The 19,565-nt window shown below is 36.1% G+C and overlaps 1 protein-coding gene across 2 annotated transcripts in view; it reads left to right on the top strand.

The window, feature by feature from the left end:
* Mdga2 (MAM domain containing glycosylphosphatidylinositol anchor 2) overlaps positions 1-19,565 on the top strand; it is a 749,855-nt gene that overhangs the window by 419,756 nt on the left and 310,534 nt on the right. Inside the window, exon 3 of one of the 2 annotated variants that reach the window (XM_021179085.2) lies at positions 10,638-10,807. Coding sequence is in view for 1 of the 2 variants with exons in the window: in XM_021179084.2 (XP_021034743.1) it covers positions 10,633-10,807 (175 nt within the window). In the remaining variant the exon portion in view is untranslated. Of the gene's footprint in view, positions 1-10,632; positions 10,808-19,565 lie in introns of both variants that reach the window. The other variant, XM_021179084.2, reaches the window with a different exon arrangement.

Here is a 19,565-nt window from a genome sequence, read left to right as displayed (position 1 = left end):
TGTGTGTGTGTGTGTGTGTGTGTGTGTGTGTGTGTGTGTGAGAGAGAGAGAGAGAGAGAGAGAGAAAGAGAGAACGTATTTTGTATCTGAGCTTGCGAGAGTCTACTGCGTATGTGTATGTCTCAATGTCTTCGTGTGAATGAATATGTGAGTGTGTGTGTGAGTGTATTTGTAGGTTAGTTTAGAATGATTTAACTCCATTTATTGTATGTATGTGTAGTATATATAATCATGCAAGCAATCATGATCCCTAGCCGTCTGGTTTTAGGGCAAATAAAACATCCAGCATCTTATTCACTGTACATAGAAACTTTCAGGTTAAATTTTCATCACCTTGTCAGAAAATTGCAGTTCTTCTTACAAAAGCAGAATTAGAAGCAAGTGCCATGGTTCCATAATTCATTGCACACTGATACAATTTATTAAAAATTTAACCTGTATTATCTAGAGCCTTATGCCATTCTGTACTCTATTTATTGTAATAAATAATTCAGAGATAGCTTATTTCTCTCTAATTTTCCCTGATACCCGCACAAGACATGAGAATAACCTTTATTTTCAAAGCTCTAATGAACACTGTCTGCTCATAATTGCCACCCTGGATATCCCTTTCTACCTTTTCAAGCTGATGCTCTGTAAGTGGACTTTCAGGTTCAGTTTCTCATGACTCTGGTACCAAATCTGTGGATAATTATGCTGCTCAGATGATGTTTGACATTATTTATTTTTTGGTCATATTCACTGCTGCAGAATGCTCTTTCAGAGACCAGCCTATGGGCTGTGTTTTAAGATTTGTAATGCTTTCCTAAAATTATCGAAAACAATGATTGTATTTAAAGCTATGAAAATCAGTACTTAATGTTCTAGTGACTTGATGATATCAAAAGTCAGAGCAGGATGTTTTTTTAGGAACCATCTTGCCCTAAGTGAGGTTCTGTAGTCTGAATCCTAAGTGGATCTCCTTTCTTCTCTTCTTTCTATTTAAAGATGTCTGATATTGTGCAGTTGTAACAGGATTTAAAGACAAGAACAATGAATAATTCATTTATCTGAAAAGGCATACTCTTGTGTGACCCATTTGGAATTAGTTAATTGTTTCAAAAAGCAATTATATGGTTTTTAAAAGTTATTAACACCATCAGATATAACATATTCTCTTCACAGGAAAATGTTTAGTTTCAAAACTTTCTTGCAGCTAAGTATTTTGACCACACTATGTTGTATGGCAGCTTATCAGAATTTGTAAACCATCATGAGCAGCTGTCCATGTATCTTCTTTATACTAGGTAAGATATTGGATTAGTTGGTGAGTAACTTTTGACCTGCACTTGAACTCAAACAACACAACAAGATGAAATGTCCCCACCGAAACTAAATGCCCAATTACTTAGTGTCACAGGACAATTAAATAAGCACTGGCCAGCCTAACACATTAGAACTTGTTACCTATCATAGACTATCTTTCCCTTTGTAGAAGAAACTGTTAGTACATCTTATTTATTTATAGCTAATTTGTTCTAAGGCTTTATATCCCATAAATCTCTGTGTTTTTCTTCAAATATTATTGTGAATATATATATATATATATATATATATATATATATATATCCATCCATCCATTCATTCATTCTAAGTGTTACTGACATAGCTCATGGAGCTTTGCTCATGTATTTTATGCCCAGTTTACCCTGAAAGCCACCATCTTTTCTATGGAATCTCATCATACAAGAAACTCCAGGAGAAAAATGAAAATAACAATTAATTCTATTTATATTGTTGAACATTCAGTTACTTAGAGGAGAAGTGCTATTTGTTCATTCATTTATCTCTTCATACATATAGCTATATGGGGCTGGTGAGATGGCTCAGTGGGTAAGAGCACCCGCCTGCTCTTCCGAAGGTCAGGAGTTCAAATCCCAGCAACCACATGGTGGCTCACAATTAAAAAAAAAAAAAAAAAAAAACATATAGCTATTCATTTTCTACTTTCCTCTGTGGATTGCTTAAACTCAATAATATGTTCTTGTCGAAAATTAGCTTTCTATCTGTTGATGTCACCATAAGAACTTTCTGTCTTAAATTTTGTCTTTAAACAATGGTTGTGTTTCATCTACTGGTCACCCCTTCAAACATATTTATAACTAGGGGCTGGAGAGATTTTTCAGAGTTTAAGAGCACAAACTGCTTTCCCAGAGGTTCTGAGTTCAGTTTTCAGCAATCACATGGTGACTGATAACCATCTATAATGATCTCTGGTGCGCTGTTCTGGCCTGGAGTCATCCATGCAGGCAGAATGCTATATACGTAATAAATAAGTAGATATTTTAAAAAACATATTTATAACCACATTGAATTAAATCCAGTTACCTGCTCTATCACTGCTCAAAAATCTTGATAAGAATTCCGTTTCTTTTTGGTTATATGATAAATTTAGAAAGAGTTTAAAAGCATAAGAAGAAGTCTGTGTGTGGAAAAGTTTGTATATTTATTATACATTCTTATATGCTCACTATTTTCCAAATGTTATCTAAATTTCTTAATTCCTATGAGACTGATTGAATTTCTCACTAAAACTGCATTTCTTGATTTCTTGTGTTTTAAAACTTTGTTCAATGTCTATCCTGATCTTCATTTTACTGAATAGTGGTTTTCTTTACCTTTTAGTGTTAAACATGAGTGATTCAGTTTACATATTTCTCTGATTGTTTCATCCATGCCTTCGTTTCCAATAAGGGTTTCCAACCTTTTATTATTATCATATACATGGAGTGTATGATATAGCATGCATATATATGTAAATATATGTGTATATATGAAAATGTAGCACAAAAACATTGTGTAAATGAAAAAATACAAATACTTAACTTTTAAATACTAAATGTTAGTTTAAAAAACTACTATGAATTTCATAAATTCATTATTCCTAGGCAAATAGATGGACCTGGAGGGCATCATCCTGAGTGAGGTAACCCAATCACAAAAGAACTCACATGATATGTACTCACTGATAAGTGGATATTAGCCCAGAAACCTAGAATACCCAAAATATAAGATACAATTTTCAAAACACATGAAACTCAAGAAGAACAAAGACCAAAGTGTGAACACTTTGCCCCTTCTTAGAATTGGGAACAAAACAACCATGGAAGGAGTTACAGAGACAAAGTTTGGAGCTGAGATGAAAGGATGCACCATTTAGACACTGCCATACCCAGGCATCCATCCCATAATCAGCCTCCAAACGCTGTCACCATTGCATACACTAGCAAGATTTTGCTGAAAGGAACCTGATATAGCTGTCTCTTGTGAGGCTATGTCGGGGCCTAGCAAACACAGAAGTGGATGCTCACAGTCAGCTATTGGATGGATCACAGAGCCCCCAATGGAGGAGCTGGAGTAAGTACCCAAGGAGCTAAAGGGATCTGCAACCCTATAGGTGGAACAACATTATGAACTAACCAGTACCCCGGAGCTCGTGTCTCTAGCTGCATATGTATCAGAAGATGGCCTAGTTGGCCATCAGTGGAAAGAGAGGCCCATTGGTCTTGCATACTTTATACTCCTCAGTACAGGGGAATGCCAGGGCCAGGAAGTGGGAGTGGTTGGGGAGGGGAGTGGGGGGGTATGGGGGAATTTTGGGATAGCATTGGAAATGTAAATTAAGAAAATACCCAATTAAAATAAATTTTAAAATACTACTATGTTGTGTTAGGAAATGTTCATGAACCCCAAGGTCCATCAATGTGCTGAATCTTATGCAACTGCATTAGGGTCTCTATTCAAGCTGGAGCTTAGGCTACAACATTGTCTCTGAAGCAGGAGAACTGAAGGGAGCAGCCCTAACCTTAGTTTCAGGCAAGCATTTATAGATGCAAGAAGGGGTTATCTAACCTGGTATGCATCTGATTAGGGGGGCATTATGGCCTTTAGCATAACTGGCTGGTGCTGGGAACCAAACCATAAACTTAACTTCTGCTTTCCTCCTGATTGGTAATTTTTATAAAGTGAAGTATTAGGGGCCTAAAGGTGCAAATTTGTTGGGGACTAACCTGGAAACTGGTGCTAGAAGCAGGTCTTGTTGCGGGGAAGGGGGGGGGGTGGAGTTAAACTGGAAACTCTTTCTGGGATCAGTGTGTTAGTTAACTCAAGATTAGATTTAGGTCAGGTTCTCTAAGATGGAGTCTAACCCCAAAAGATCTGGATATATATATATATATATATATATATATATATATATATATATAAACGAGAAGCCATAATTTTGAAATAACTTGGCCATAAATTTGAAATAGGGCAAAGAATTAAAAATGAGGATTTGAAGGGAGGGAAGCAAGAGGAGAAATTATGTAATCATATTATAATCTCAAATGTACAGGAACTTATTTTTTTAAAAATTTAATTATTTTATTTATTTACATTCCAAGTGTTGCCCACCTTCCTGGTCCCCCCTCTAAGAGATCTTCACCCCATCCCCCACCCCTTCGCCTCTGAGAAGTGCTCCCCACCCCTCTCACACCTCTCACCCACCCAGCTACCCCCACCTCAACCCCCCAGCATTCCCCTTCCCTTGGGCACCAAGTCTCTACAGGACTAGGTATATCCTCTCTCTGTGAGTACAGATAAGGCAGCCTACTGCTACATATGTTCTGGGAGCCACAGACCAGCCCATGTATGCTCTTTGGTAAAACAGAATTCTCTAATTATCAGATTCAAGGAAGTTATACAACAGAACTAAAGGTCAAACAAATTAACAGAGAAATATTTATTTTTTTTTTTGTCATCTACCACTTTGTTGTGGTTGTTGTTGTTATTGGAGTTTTGTTTTGTTTTGTTTAAGACAGGGTTTCTCTGTGTAACCCTGGATGTCCTAGAACTTGCTCTGTAGGCCAGGTTAGTCTCAAAGACACAGAGATCCTTTTGCCTCTGATGCCTTTTTACTTGGAACAAGAGCTGATTTGTTATGGTACGCAAAGTCATTGTAAACCAGAGGAAATACACCTCTATTACTTTGGAGCTTTGCTGATCAGGAATAGAGTGCTTAGATTCCTAGTACGGGGAGGAAGTTGGCCTTGTTCCATTGCTCTTCTTTTGGTTTATGTGGGTCCAAAACCCAAAGCCAGTTCCCAAGAGTCACAAGAAAACTCACCTCCAAGGCTTCCCAAAACTGAGACTTGTGTGGAGTTGGCTAACACTAAACTTGTGCAAAAGAGATGGCCTTTTTTCAATATACAGGTTTCATGAAGATCAAAATTAGGAGAGAGGCCCATGAAATATATAATATTGATTTAAATAATTTTAGTTTGGAATTATTTTAATTGCAAAGCAAGAATACACTGACATGCAATGCACACACACACACACACACAAACACACACACTCACACGTGCACTACATACTTATAAACATGCTTTCTGGGCTGATCACTTGGCATCACATAACAAGTTTGTGTGCTCATCCACTGGGGAGACAATTGCTTCCAGTCTCTGCTTTCCTTAGTTCCTTGTAGTTCTTTCACTAGGGCTGAGGTTTCCTGAGCTTTCCCTATCTATAGTAACACATCTTTAGGTGTCCTCTTTGTTCTGGTCATGTTTTAGCAGCCATTTAGTGAGACTTTGTGTGTGTGGCTTCTGACATTTGTTGGAGAAAATTTCACAGCAAACACCATATTCCTTTGACTTTTGCAATCATTCTGATGATTCCAGAGTCTTAGGTTTAGAAGTCATGTTGCAGATGTGTCAGTTGGAACTAGGCTTTGTAACTCTGTTGTAGTTGGTGTGGTTTTTCTGTAATGGTCTTTATCTGTGGCAAAGAGACATTTCATTGTTGAGTGGTCAGGATTACACTTATCTGTGGGTAAAGGGAGAAATATTTTGAACAGCTTTTGGAGGGATTCCAATTTAATAATGTAATGGTAGTAGGTCCATCTCCTAAATTCTTGACTTCAGTAACCCTGGGTAGTTGGTTCTGATGCCAGTCCTACACATGATTGCTCCCTTGTTGACTCTGTAAATGGAACACATCACCTGAAGCATATTAAGCAAGCACTCCACAATTGACCTATTTTCTCAGGATTTTTTTTCTTTGCAGGAGGTTCATTTTATCTGTTCTTCCACAAATAGAACAATAATATAAGTTGTAGTTAGAAATTGCTAAGTTAAAGTTAGAATATTTGCATCTATCCCATCGTTCATAAACTTTTATGAAAAGAATTTTTGCCATTTTATTCTTGAAGTCCTTCTTTATTTACTCTGGTTTTATTAATATACTTCAGATGAAAATGCTAAGAAAATCCTCACCTGCTTCATGTTCATTTTGTCCCCTTTTTAAGTCCCAACTTTTTAGTCTTGCTATTTTTATTCACTTATTACACTATAAATGATATATATGTAAAAATAATGTACACGATTAATTGCTATCCATGAGTTCTGACATTCTTTGTGATATATTCTGATGTATAGTTCTAAAATAATTGGTATATTGATTGAATTACTCTTAAGATTTGGGAGCATCTTAGATTAAGTTTTGGATACTACAGCATTGCAACAGACTCTACCATTTGATCTTAAGGACTGTCAAGTTATCTGTTTTCTACATTTAAACCTCCAGTGGACCCAGAATTTATCTTAGCATAAGAGGCCACTTATAGAAACAGCTCGTTCCTCCTTCTACATATACATTCCACTGTTTCCACAGTATTTTGTAAACAATCTTCTCTTATTTTTCTTTAAAATGCCACCTGTGTGATGTCCTATATCTCCTGTTTGTGTGATTATCTCTGTACTTTTAACAGAAAGTGTTTTCAAGATGGTGGCTACAGAGCTCTCTGGGGGTGACTTGTGATGCTTACGATGATTATTAGGAAAAATGACATTTTGTTGCTGTGTAGCCTTTGCAACGATGGTGCCCAACAAATGGGTGGTGAGCCAATGCCACTCAAGCAAAAGAAACGCACTGCTATCAACTTAATAAAACCTTTATCACTGACTACCACATGCTTACCACGAAGCTGTAATGTTTTTGAGCGACAAAGTATATAATGTCCTTTAAAAAAAAAAAGCTTGTTACTGGCAAAAAATGGTACCCTAAAGTAAAGACAATCATGTGACTATGCTTTTTCATGTACTAGCCACTTAGTTTTCCTCAATATTTTATTTAAAAGGAAGATTATTCTTAAAAATGTGGTGACTCAGACTTGTATATGTTGTAAACATTTTATATGAATGTAATGACTATTCCCCATTTTCCCTAAAAGATATATAGAGAGATGGATAGATAGATATATAGATAGATAGAGGTAAATATAGATATGGATATGTATATGTATATATATGAGATGTATATTATATAATATACGGTTATATAATATATTGTGATTTTATAATATATGATATAAATAATATGGTCAAAAAAGAAAGATGATAATTTGAGAGAGTTAATATAATGGCTTTCCAACATTTAAAGGCTCTAATGATGAGACTGGTGAGGGAACTATTATATGTGCTTTCAACCGCATCTTACAATGGTGAAATCTAGTAATTGATCCTTATTTAGACCCTTGTAGCTCAGTGGATATCTTCCAGATGACTAATATACAATGTTAAAAATATAATGCAGAATAAAAGTTTCATTCAAAGAGCAAAAGTAATTGATGGGTCTTCATATAATGGAGTAGAGGAAAGTCTTTCCATGTGGCTTTAGATTATACTGTGCAAAAATGTTGAAAACCTACCACTTGTGGAGTTTTAGTGTGGATGAAGCAAGATTCTCTAAAAAGGCTTTTGAATAGGCATGCCTTTCTGACTAAATATAAGTGTAGATTCATATTTTCTTTGCATATTTGCAAAAAATAAAAAAAAAAAAACAACCAAACAAACACAAAATCCCCTTGAATAGACCATGTGCAGGAGCTGATAAAAGATTCTGGCTTATAGGGTTCCATTAAACTGATACGAAAGACAATCACACCACCATAATACATGTCAGTCATTTGTCTTAGAAAATGTAATTTTCTGATTATTGTTAACATGGCATAGCTTTAACAATAGGTCTAAAAAAAGAGATTGTATAGATTACCAATATCTGTTTGTTGAAGAATAAGTGAATAATTGCAGTTTAGAAATATTTTTCTGTGAATAGTTATCACATTTTTATTATCTCTTCATCTGTTGAAGCACATTTAGGTTATTTCCATTTCCCAACTATTGCAAATTCAGTGGTAATGAACACTGCTTAGCAAATATCTGTGGAGCATGATCTTGAGTCCTTTGGGCTTATGTCAATGAGTGCAGCATGTAGTAGATTTCTTTTTAGCTTCTTGAGAATCCGCCACACTCATTTCAGGAGTGGCTGCAACCACTCTTTCTCTGTACCAAAGTGAAAGAGCACTTTACTTTCTTTACAGAAACTTTACAGAACTTTACAGAAGTTGTTGTCAGGAGACATGTTGATCTTAGTCATTCTAACTAAAGTGAGATGAAATCCCAAACTTGTATTAATTTGCCTTGCGCACACACACACACACACACACACACAGAGAGACAGAGAGAGAGAGAGAGAGAGAGAGAGAGAGAGGTAACCACCCATATGTATGCATGCATTTATGTATGTACATATGTATGTATGCATGTTGATATATACCTAGCTATCTATTTATGTACAATAATAAAGAAAAATAGGCTATCAACCTAAGAGTAAGGAGAACTTAGAGGGGAGGGGGTGTCATTGGGAGGGAGCTGAAGGAAGGAAGGAAGGAAGGAAGGTAATGTAATGTAATTTTAGTTTTAAAACTAACTTATGAAGAATCATCATAAATAAACAAGTAAATAAAAAAGAACAAAGTGATTATGATCTTCAACAACTTTTAAAACTGTCTCAGTGTTTTGTGGTTAAAAATACTGTTTCTTGATGGTCTGTGTCCTGAGTGGGTCTTGATTGTGTGTATCTTGACTGACTCTCTCTTGATCTGCATCCAGTCCGCCCCCTGGTCTCTCACACATATGTCTTCATCTCTCCTTAACCATGTGTAATACTAAAACAATTTTGTCTAAAGATATTATGTATATTAACCACATAATTTACAAATGAGGAAAAAACTTGGTCATTTCTTTGACTTTTTAATTCAGACCTTTTGTATTCTGAAACATTTAGTTTTCTATATCAGATTTAACATGATACTGAAATGTTTTAAAAATATGCTGTATAGCAATTAGAATTTTAGTATATACTATACTGAAGACAACATTATATTTTCTTAAGTAAGGCAATAATCTCCACTCAAACCCAAAATTATCATTTATTTAAATATCCCTTAGTTTTAGTGTAGATATAGAAATTTAAATGAAAGCAAAATGCTAGATAGCTCAGTAGAACTATCATGATCCTTACAGTTTTTTTCAGATAAGATAACTAATAAGCTGCTTGGCTATGCGTTCTACATTTACTTTCTGAAGTTTTCTATACATACACAAAGATTTGAATAAATATCCATTATTTCTTGTAGTTTAGTGATTCTAGGTAAATTGTTGTTGCATTTACAGTACAGAATAAACATGATTATACTTATCCTGTTATTATATAAGACAAACTTTTTAAAGACAGTTTAATACAATTACATTATGGATTTAGTGTGTAGCATGTGCAGCTAATGTTACTGAGTAGCATTATAGGGCTTCAAGCTTGACAACTCCTATTTCAGCTTCTCCATGTTTCAACATATATATCACTTTACACATTTAAGCAGAGTATTTCCATCGGTTGTTTCATACCCTAAATAATATTTTAAAATATGTACCCAGGAAAGGAAAAGAGAAAATCAGAAACAATAAGTTTTCATTTTCTAACTTGTAACATTATACAATATCAGCATGTGGCTTTGTTCAGGTTTTATATATGAAAACACACAAAATTTAAGTTGAATACCAGTAGTAATTGCTAGCAAACACAAAATCTGTTGCGCACAGCTGTGTTTAAAAGAATGGTATTGTTTATAATGGATGGTTTTAGATATTCAAATTGTTTTGACAGTTTAATAGGATTGCACTCCTTGAAAAAGTTTACACATTTTTGAAAATAATTATTGATGTAAAGTGAATTCCAATTTTCAAAATAGCGAATCATTTGTAGGCTTATTAAAGCAAAGCCATTAAATAAAAAAAAAACTCTTTTAAAAAACAGGTGTATAAAATTATACATAATCTCAATAAGCCATTATGGTAATATGCCTACATTATCTAAACCAACAAGAAATTTCTAAATAAAATAATGAAGCATGTCCAAAATGAAATGAGAGTCTATTTCTTCGAAATAATAAAAGGTACTTACCAAAGTTCAGGAATGTATGAGAAAAATTGAGATGCACAGTAGACACAGAAACTGAATCATGTTTCTACTATGTTTTGCCTTCAACCTGATTGGACTATTGAGAAATTTCATGCAGCTGAATCCAAATGATGTGTACTCTAAAGTGAAGATATTGGTGCTTGCAATTTTGGGATTCAATTTGGTACATATATTTTAATTCTCCACAAACATGATAGAAAAGGGGCACAGGGCATCTCTTCAGATGACTAACTGCTGCTTGATTGTCTGTGGAAAACCAACCTAAAGTAACAATCTTTGTTGGTGCTTGCTCAGATCAGGTGGACCAAAACAGCAGGAAGCGCCTCTGACAGATTCCAAGACTCAAGTGTCTTCAATGAGACTTTGAGGATTACAAACATTCAGAGACACCAAGGAGGCCGATATTACTGTAAAGCAGAGAATGGCTTGGGGTCACCAGCAATAAAGTCGATCCGAGTGGATGTGTACTGTAAGTAAACTTTGGCTGACTATTGTGCCCACTAATTTATTTCCATGCTTAACTATGGTTTTCTGAAGACATATACATATCATTTGTTCCTTTGTGACTGAACATTTTATAGGATAGTGATAGTGCTTCACAAAATGTCTTTTTCTTTTTTATTTTAATTTTTTATTAGATATTTTCTTCTTTTACATTTCAAATGCTATCCCAAAAGTCCCCTATATCCTCCCCCCCGACCTGCTCCCCTACCCCACTCACGTGCACTTCTTGGCCCTGGCTTTCCCTTGTACTGGGGCATATAAAGTTTGCTAGACCAATGGGCCTCTCTTTCCACTGATGACCGACGAGGCCATCTTCTGCTACATATGCAGCTAGAAACACGAGTTCTGGGGGGTTACTGATTAGTTCATATTGTTGTTCCACCTATAGGGTTGCAGACCTCTTCAGCTCTTAGGTACTTTCTCTCTGTCTTTTTCTATTTTGCTTCTGCACATGGATAGGTATAGAGAGAGATCAGAGGTCAACTTTGGGTATTTTTCTTCGGGTTCAGACTACAAGTGTATGCTGCCATACCTGACATTTTCTCATGGGTTCTGAGGCCCTGAGCTTGTACAGAAAACCATTCATCAACTGAGCTATTTCCTAACTTGCTCTAAAACATTTTGAGAAAAGGAATTTCACTTCAAATTTTCATAATTTATGATATAATACATATACAGTAAAGGGTTTGTAGTATCACATTAATAAGATGGTGTATATACCAGAAACAGCAGTAGCCTTTTTGTATTAGGTGTATACACACACACACACACACACATATATATATATACTTTTAAGTGTACATGTAACTATATACATGCACATCTATATCTTAATGAACGTTAGGAAGAAAAGATCTTGCCATAATGTACTCTGACTGACTGGTTGGTTCACTTTTCTTGTGTACAAAGTAAACCACTCCTTTTTAAGCACACTTTTTATGTGAGCACAGTTATTGGCATCCCTGTGTAAAGTGACCATCACTGACCCTCAATGCATAATGCCTTCTGGAGATTGCAGCTTGATATAGTTCCTTCTGTCACATTTTCCTTCCTTACAACTTATTTAGAGTCCTCTGCTCTCTTTCCTTCTTTGCCCAACAGAGAAGCGAAGCGCCTGCATTTGGTTTAGCCTTTTACTTGGTTTCATCTGGCACTCCCGTTGTTTTCACAAGAAATGGCACTTATTTTTAAGTTTCTTATATTAGAATGCCTTTTTCTCCTCTTAAAGTAACTCAGACATAATAACAATTGAGGAGTTCCGGTTTCCCAGCCTGCTTTCTTTCCCCCCCTCCCCTTTCCTGTTCTTTCAACAGTGCAGGTGTTGCATAGTTAGGGTGAGGCTAGAAATTATCAATGGTCTATTCCCGGAGCCTATGCTGGGCTCATTTATCTATGGAGACAATAAGGAAGGAAGTAGCGACAGCAGCATTCATGATTCATCTTCCACAGATAAATGCTCACTGCCCTCTTGTTTATGACACAAGCCTGTGCTCCATTCTGTCAGGATCTCCTAATCCCAATATATCCACTGACATGATAATGCCAGGCGCAACCTGTATGGTACACCTATCTTCTGTGTACTCACTCAGATCTGCCATGCCTGCATGCTTTCCACCCAAGGCCAAGCACCAAACCTCCACATACGTTCTATGAAGTTTGAATATAATTGTAAGTTAAACGAAATTTCATTTAACTGAATTTAATACTCTTTGATTTAGTTATTAAACACCATTTAAATAGTCTGCTATTTCCTAATATGGCAGGTCATAAAGTTTAACACTACACATCTCTAGTAGTTTGAAAACAATGCAAACATCTAAAATGTTCTAGAAGTGAACACATGGTTCTTTTTGATTTGCCTTACTTTATTTTGGTAATGCTTAGGAGCTTTATACAAAGTAGGTTGGTAGCAAAATGTGACAGGAAACTCCTTGAATAGGAAATTTAAATTTTTAACATTCTCTTCATTTACTATATTTTGTATAGTCAAGCACATCTTGTTCATGAAGTTTGTTTGATGAGCCTATAGGCATCAGTCCCGCTGGATGTTGTATGTATCATAGAGTGGGGGTACTGGATTTTTTTTCTAAATGAAATCCTAAAAGTTCTGAAGCACAGTAGCAACCAGTTTTGAATAAGAGTTTCTGACTACATTGCTAACATATGGATTTGGTGGCAATAAAATATTGCCTTGCAGGCTTAAAAACTCATACACAAAGAAATAAATCATATCTGAGGAATTTCAAAGGACTTTCTTCCATGAATACGCCATTCAGGACCATCTTATGTTACTACCTTGTACCTTGGTACTCAGCCTGGTCAGACCTAAGTGCTCCCAGTTCATGAAAATGCATACCAACCTCATGGAGCCATGTAACCTTCTTCATTGTGACTTTCCTTTGGGGGTTTTAGATATAAATTGAGCTTCACAAACATCTCTTCTGTGTGACATGGATGAAATGGTACTGCATATGTGCCTGCCATACTTAAGTTATATTATTTTCTGTGCCTTTCTGATAGAGAATTAATGAGATAGTCATCTAAGTTTGAGAAAATAACATTAAACTTTTGATTCTGTGAACAAATGTAACATCACATTGGGAAGAATTTCCCAAGTAATACATTCATGATAAATTTATAGTGTAAGAATTGTTTCCCTAACTATTCCTGTTCATAAGGCTATGAATAACTTTCTCCTTTATAGCATATTTAAATCGTTTTGAGTGATAAAATATATCACAGTAAAGATAACTAACCTATTTGAAAAATGTGTTCTCAAAATATAACTTTAGCTAAAAGCCAGAGTATTTGGGTTCATGCGTTTCCATTTCCTACATGAATCTTTATAATTCATAACACATTCCATCACTCTTGATAAATACATGACTAACTGATCAATGATGTGGAAACTTTCCACACTGTAACAAAGCTCGTGACATAAACAATTTAACTGAGCAATGGCACTTATATCTTTGCACGTTTCAGCTCCTGGTTGGTTGGCCTTTTGGGGGAAACTTTGGATAACATCATGGTGTCCCTGTGTATAATAGAGTAGATGGTTCCCCTTAGAGCAACAAACAAGCAAAAACCCAGAGTGTAGTGATAGTCTTCCGCAGAAATCTTTCTTATACTCAAAGACACTGAATATTTGCTGGACCTCACATCAAAGTTAATATGCCTTGACATCACTTAAGATTTAGCATGCGACTTACAGTGTACTCAGCCTCTTTGAGTTTAACCAACCTTTAAGACAGCAGCACTCTAATACCTTTAATTTCCTCTAGGTGAGAGTTTGAATGAGAATGGCCAACATAGACTCATATATTTGAATGCTGTATCCATAGTTGGTGGAACTGTTGCAGGAAAGATTATGAGGTGTAGCCTTAGAAGAGCTGTGTCACAGAGGATGGTCTTCGAGGTTTCAAAAGCATACCCAAGGCTTACTCTCTTATTTTCCATTTCTAATTTGTAAAGATAGGATGTAGCCTCTAAAATACTGCCCTAGTGCCAGGCCTTCCTGCTTGCTGACTTGCTCCTGCCAGAACAGTCATGGATATCTGTCTGAAAGTTGGAGCAACCCCTAATTCCTAACTAAATGCTTTCTTTTATAAATTGCCTTTGTCGCTGTATCTCTATGGCACCACATAGTTTTTACAACCTAAGTTATTGTATAGTTTTAATTTTAAATTATGTAGTCTTTTATCCCTTGACCCAGAGTAATATATGTGTGTATTCCTGTGTTGTGGTAATCCTTTGATGAAAGTAGCCAAAAGGTTGACAAAAACCTTATATAATAAATACCCACCATAAACGTGAACAAATGGATATATCATGATAATGTCTGTTTACAGTGTGCTTTACTACTTTGGATTAGTTCAGGTCAGTAAGGTGATTTTCTTCCCTTGTAAAACTCTGTTAAAGATGTCTAGAAAGAATCCCTCTTCTCTTCCACCATGCCATGTTTTCTGTGTTGCCCAATAAATACAGAATGAAGCCCTTTGTTAGGAACAGGATAGACATAGACAATATATCTCAGACAGAGGACATACAGACTGTCAGACACCAAATAGACATACATAACCAAAAGGCTACAGACAGGCTGAAGATATAAGTAGAGAAGTAGAGAAGTCAAATTTAGACTTGATCTTGGTCAAATTAATCCCAGAGGAAGTGCTATGTTTACATTCGTGAATGTGACATAAACACATTCTGGTCTCTCTGAGATTATTTTAAATGTGGTCACTGACACAAGAAAAAAGAAGCAGCCTGTAACAAGATAGTCATGGAACTCGTTTAGTGTGTCCTGCATATGTCAATGCAAACTGCCTCCTAAAGTTTTCAGATAACACTGGTAGCTCCATACAAATCCTTCAGTAACAAGCATCTGGGCACAGGCTTTACATTCAAATCATAACAAGTAGCTTACTTGATGCTTTCAAAATGATTTTGCACTTCTCATTGTAAGCTTAAAAAGCAACAATCATAGTACATACAAAATAGGCTATAGGAAACATACAAGATGTTAACAGAAGGCACTAACAAGCTGTATGGGAAAAAATGCAATCAAAATATGCTGCAAGGTTCAACAGTGAAGAATGCTTGCAAAGATATAATAACACCAGCACCTGATCTGACAAAGTGTGATGTAAATATGTGGGGAATAAAAGAAAACTAGTGTATGGGAGCAAAAGAATTCTTTTCCAGGGAACATAATTTATAAACCAATGTGAAAGGAGAGGAAAACTATAAAAGCAGTGGAGAACACTGCAGCAGAACCAAATGTGAATAGAATGGGTTAGTATAGGACACATCTAAGCATGTGAAATCCCCAGTCCCTTGTTTCATATACAGTTATTTAGACTTGAATCTGAATTATACATTTTTATTTTACAAAACTTTGGCATCGATATTTAACCTTGTAGATTCTTGGTACTCCTCCTGCAGTTCCAACCTAATGCATCACAAATCTCCATCAGAAAGTATTCTGTAAACTGAAGAGTGAATTTCTTCTTATACTCTTAATAATTGGTTAGAATTGTTGGTATTTGATACTTAAAATTAGAATATTGACCTTACAGATACACTATAAGTAAAATACAGACAACATCTTAGGAAGTGGTGGTACAAAATTCTGATAAAAAACAATTTTCCTAACTTTTAAAAACAAACTGTTAGAGAGTGAGTCATTTTACTATTCATTGTTTATATGATGTTTTGATGCAATTTTTAAAATAATATTTGAAATCGTATTTTTTATTACGTATTTTCCTCAATTACATTTCTAATGCTATCCCAAAAGTCCCCCATACTCTCCCCCCAATTCCCTACCCACCCATTCCCATTTTTTTGGCCCTGGCTTTCCCCTGTACTGGGGCTTACAAAGTTTGTGTGTCCAATGGGCCTCTCTTTCCAGTGATGGCCGACTAGGCCATCTTTTGATACATATGCAGCTAGAGTCAAGAGCTCCGGGGTACTGGTTAGTTCATAATGTTGTTCCACCTATAGGGTTGCAGATCTCTTTAGCTCCTTGGGTACTTTCTCTAGCTCCTCCATTGGGAGCCCTGTGATCCATCCAATAGCTGACTGTGAGCATCCACTTCTGTGTTTGCTAGGCCCCGGCCTAGTCTCACAAGAGACAGCTATATCTGGGTCCTTTCAGCAAAATCTTGCTAGTGTATGCAATGGTGTCAGCGTTTGGAAGCTGATTATGGGGTGGATCCCTGGATATGGCAGTCTCTTGTTATATTGTGCAACTCAGGATAATATCATTAGATTCTGAAGGCTAAAAAAGGAATTTCTTAATTATGCTGCATTTTCAGTGACTTTCATCAGCTTAAAGAGAAAAAAGGTATATGGATTTATTTAAACTGTTTATAGCAGCTAAGTAAAAAGTATAAAAATAAATCAATCCTCATAACATTAAATAGTGTGCCACTGTCACAGAAAATTGATTTTGAGGAGTAAAAGATTAGCATGGCTTTTTAGCATGACAGAAGTAGTTTAAGAGCAGTTGCTTGCAGACATTTCTGCAAGGTTCAGAACACTTTGAGTTCTGAAATCTCTTTTTACTGGTGTTTATGTAGCACACAGCCTTGCACAATAGAGACATTGCTTTTACTAAAAGGAAAGGGCAGTTCTGTTTCCTAAGTAGGATCATCAAGGTAACGTCTACTTGAAGGGGAAGAAGAGAGCAATTTCATTCTGGGTTCTAATAAAATAAGCAATTTTCAAAGCTCAGTGTTTCTTGACTGAGTTATAAAAGTTATGTTTTTAAGGAACACACACTTGGGTTGCCCCATCTGCCCTCATAGACGTTGATGGAATGATAGCCTTTGAAAGCATGGAGCTGCGATTTCCATCTGAGAACTTATTAACCATGTCTCTCCTCGGTGCCCCAGAAGACCCTTGTCTACAGGCATCCACGAAAGTATGATAAGCTGCATGTTAGCCAACCAATAGATAAAATATCAGTCTTCACACTTCCTGACCTAACAAAGGTTTAAGGGAGTAAAAGAGGTCAACCATATTATTTCATGACTGAAATTTTTGATTAGAGGCATAAGATGGAGAATTACAGAGCAGTGTTTAGAGGAATGCTGATTATCATGTTGAGCTGTAGAAGGAATAAGAGATTAATTTGAAAGACTGGATGTTAAATTTTGTTGATCTGTGCCTGAGAATGCCTTAGACCTAATGAATGATGATCTGCTGAATACTGGAGAATAAGAAATGACAGCTTCCTGACTGCAGAATTACTGATACCTAACATTCTCTCTACTCTCATGTTGCTTTATTTGTTATAAAAGTAATTGTCACTCATTATAGCCCCACATTCTATATGGAGAAAGACAGTCCACATAGAACATGAGGTTCTGCACTTCCATATTCTCATCCCCAAATACATTTGCCACTTGAAGAATCTTAAGGCCATTTAAGCAGTTTTCTAAGAATGTGAACACCTAATTCTTTTACTTATTTTCAGCCATGCATGTGTGCTCACAGGGTAATAGAGGTCATACAACTTGAAAGGTTGGGGTTTGATTAACACTTATTCTTACTTCAAAAAGAAATTGAATTTGCAAGCATTAGCTTAATAAGTTTTCATGGGCAGACACTGTTCACAAGAGACAAATCTTTCCCCAGTATTCATTAAACATTTGCAGGCATTCTTATTTCAAAAAAATATCTCCTTCACCCTAATTCCACTTAGGTAGATTGTTGTATTTCATTACATTTAGAACAGGCTTTTTTTTAAGTCCATGTCCATAAGATGTATTATTTATTACATCTACACTCAAGAAATTAGTGGGAAAAGAGTTGCAGGCATGCCATCAATTTATTCATGTGGTATAATTATAAACTGTACAAACAAAATTTACCTGTGTTAGAGTTATAATTTGTACAATTAAAATGTTGACAATGAATTGCTGTTAGGTTTAATTTCATGGTGTCTTCAGCAGGACTTTTGGACAGAAAACCTTAGAAAAGAGCTAGAATCACTGGTGGGAATTCTGAAAGCATAGCAGAGTGAGGAGGAACATGATTCCCAGATCAATCCCATCAAGCATACTATGCACCCTTTCCAAACAATAACCCTAGTTACAAAGTCTGAAGAATGTTTGATATGGTAATTACAGTGTCTATTATGGGTAGATCTTGTGCTAATCACCCATTTAATAATAATCAAGACAGAATTTTGCAATTATAGGTATGCTGAATGGAAACAACAACAACAAAAACCGTTTTCTTGTAAATTTTATTTCCCGGGAATATTTGCACTAAAATGATTTCTATATAGCATTATAAATCTCAATAAAAGACCTTAGAAGTAGACAAACAGGCAAACATGTAATAATTTTATGTTTTTTATTAGGAATTTATTTCATTTACATTTCCAATGCTATCACAAAAGTCCCCTACATGCTCCCCCACCCACCCACTTCCAATTCTTGGCCCTGGCGTTCCCCTGTACTGAGGCATAAAACGTTTGCACAACCAATGGGCCTCTCTTTCCACTGATGGCCAACTAGGCCATCTTCTGATACATATACAGCTAGAGACACGAGCTCTGGGGGGTACTAGTTAGTTCATATTGTTGTTCCACCTATAGGGTTGCAGATCCCTTAAGCTCCTTGGGTACTTTCTCTAGTTCCTACATTGGGGACCCTGTGATCCATCCAATAGCTGACTGTGAGCATCCACTCCTGTGTTTGCTAGGCCCGGCATAGTTTCACAAAAAAACAGCTATATCTGGGTTCTTTCAGCGATATCTTGCTAGTGTATGCAATGGTGTCAGCATTTGTAAGCTGATTATGGGATGGATCCCCAGATATGGCAGTCTCTATATGGTCCATCCTTTCATCTCAGCTCCAAACCATCTCTGTAACTCCTTCCATGGGTGTTTTGTTCCCAATTCTAAGAAGGGGAAAAGTGTCCACACTTTGGTCCTCATTCTTGAGTTTCATGTGTTTTGCAAATTGTATCTTATACCTTGGGTATTAAAAGATTCTGGTATAATATCCACTTATCATTGAGTACATATTGTGTGAGTTCTTTTGTGATTGGGTTACCTCACACACGATGATGGCCTCCAGGTCCATACATTTGCCTAAGAATTTCATAAATGCATTCTTTTTAATAGCTGAGTAGTACTCCATTGTGTAAATGTACCACATTTTCTGTATCCATTCCTCTGTTTAGGGGCATCTGGGTTCTTTCCAGCT

The sequence above is a fragment of the Mus caroli genome, chromosome 12, assembly GCF_900094665.2.
Source record: "Mus caroli chromosome 12, CAROLI_EIJ_v1.1, whole genome shotgun sequence".
Lineage (NCBI taxonomy): Eukaryota > Metazoa > Chordata > Mammalia > Rodentia > Muridae > Mus > Mus caroli.
This window is presented reverse-complemented; position numbering and strand designations above follow the sequence as displayed.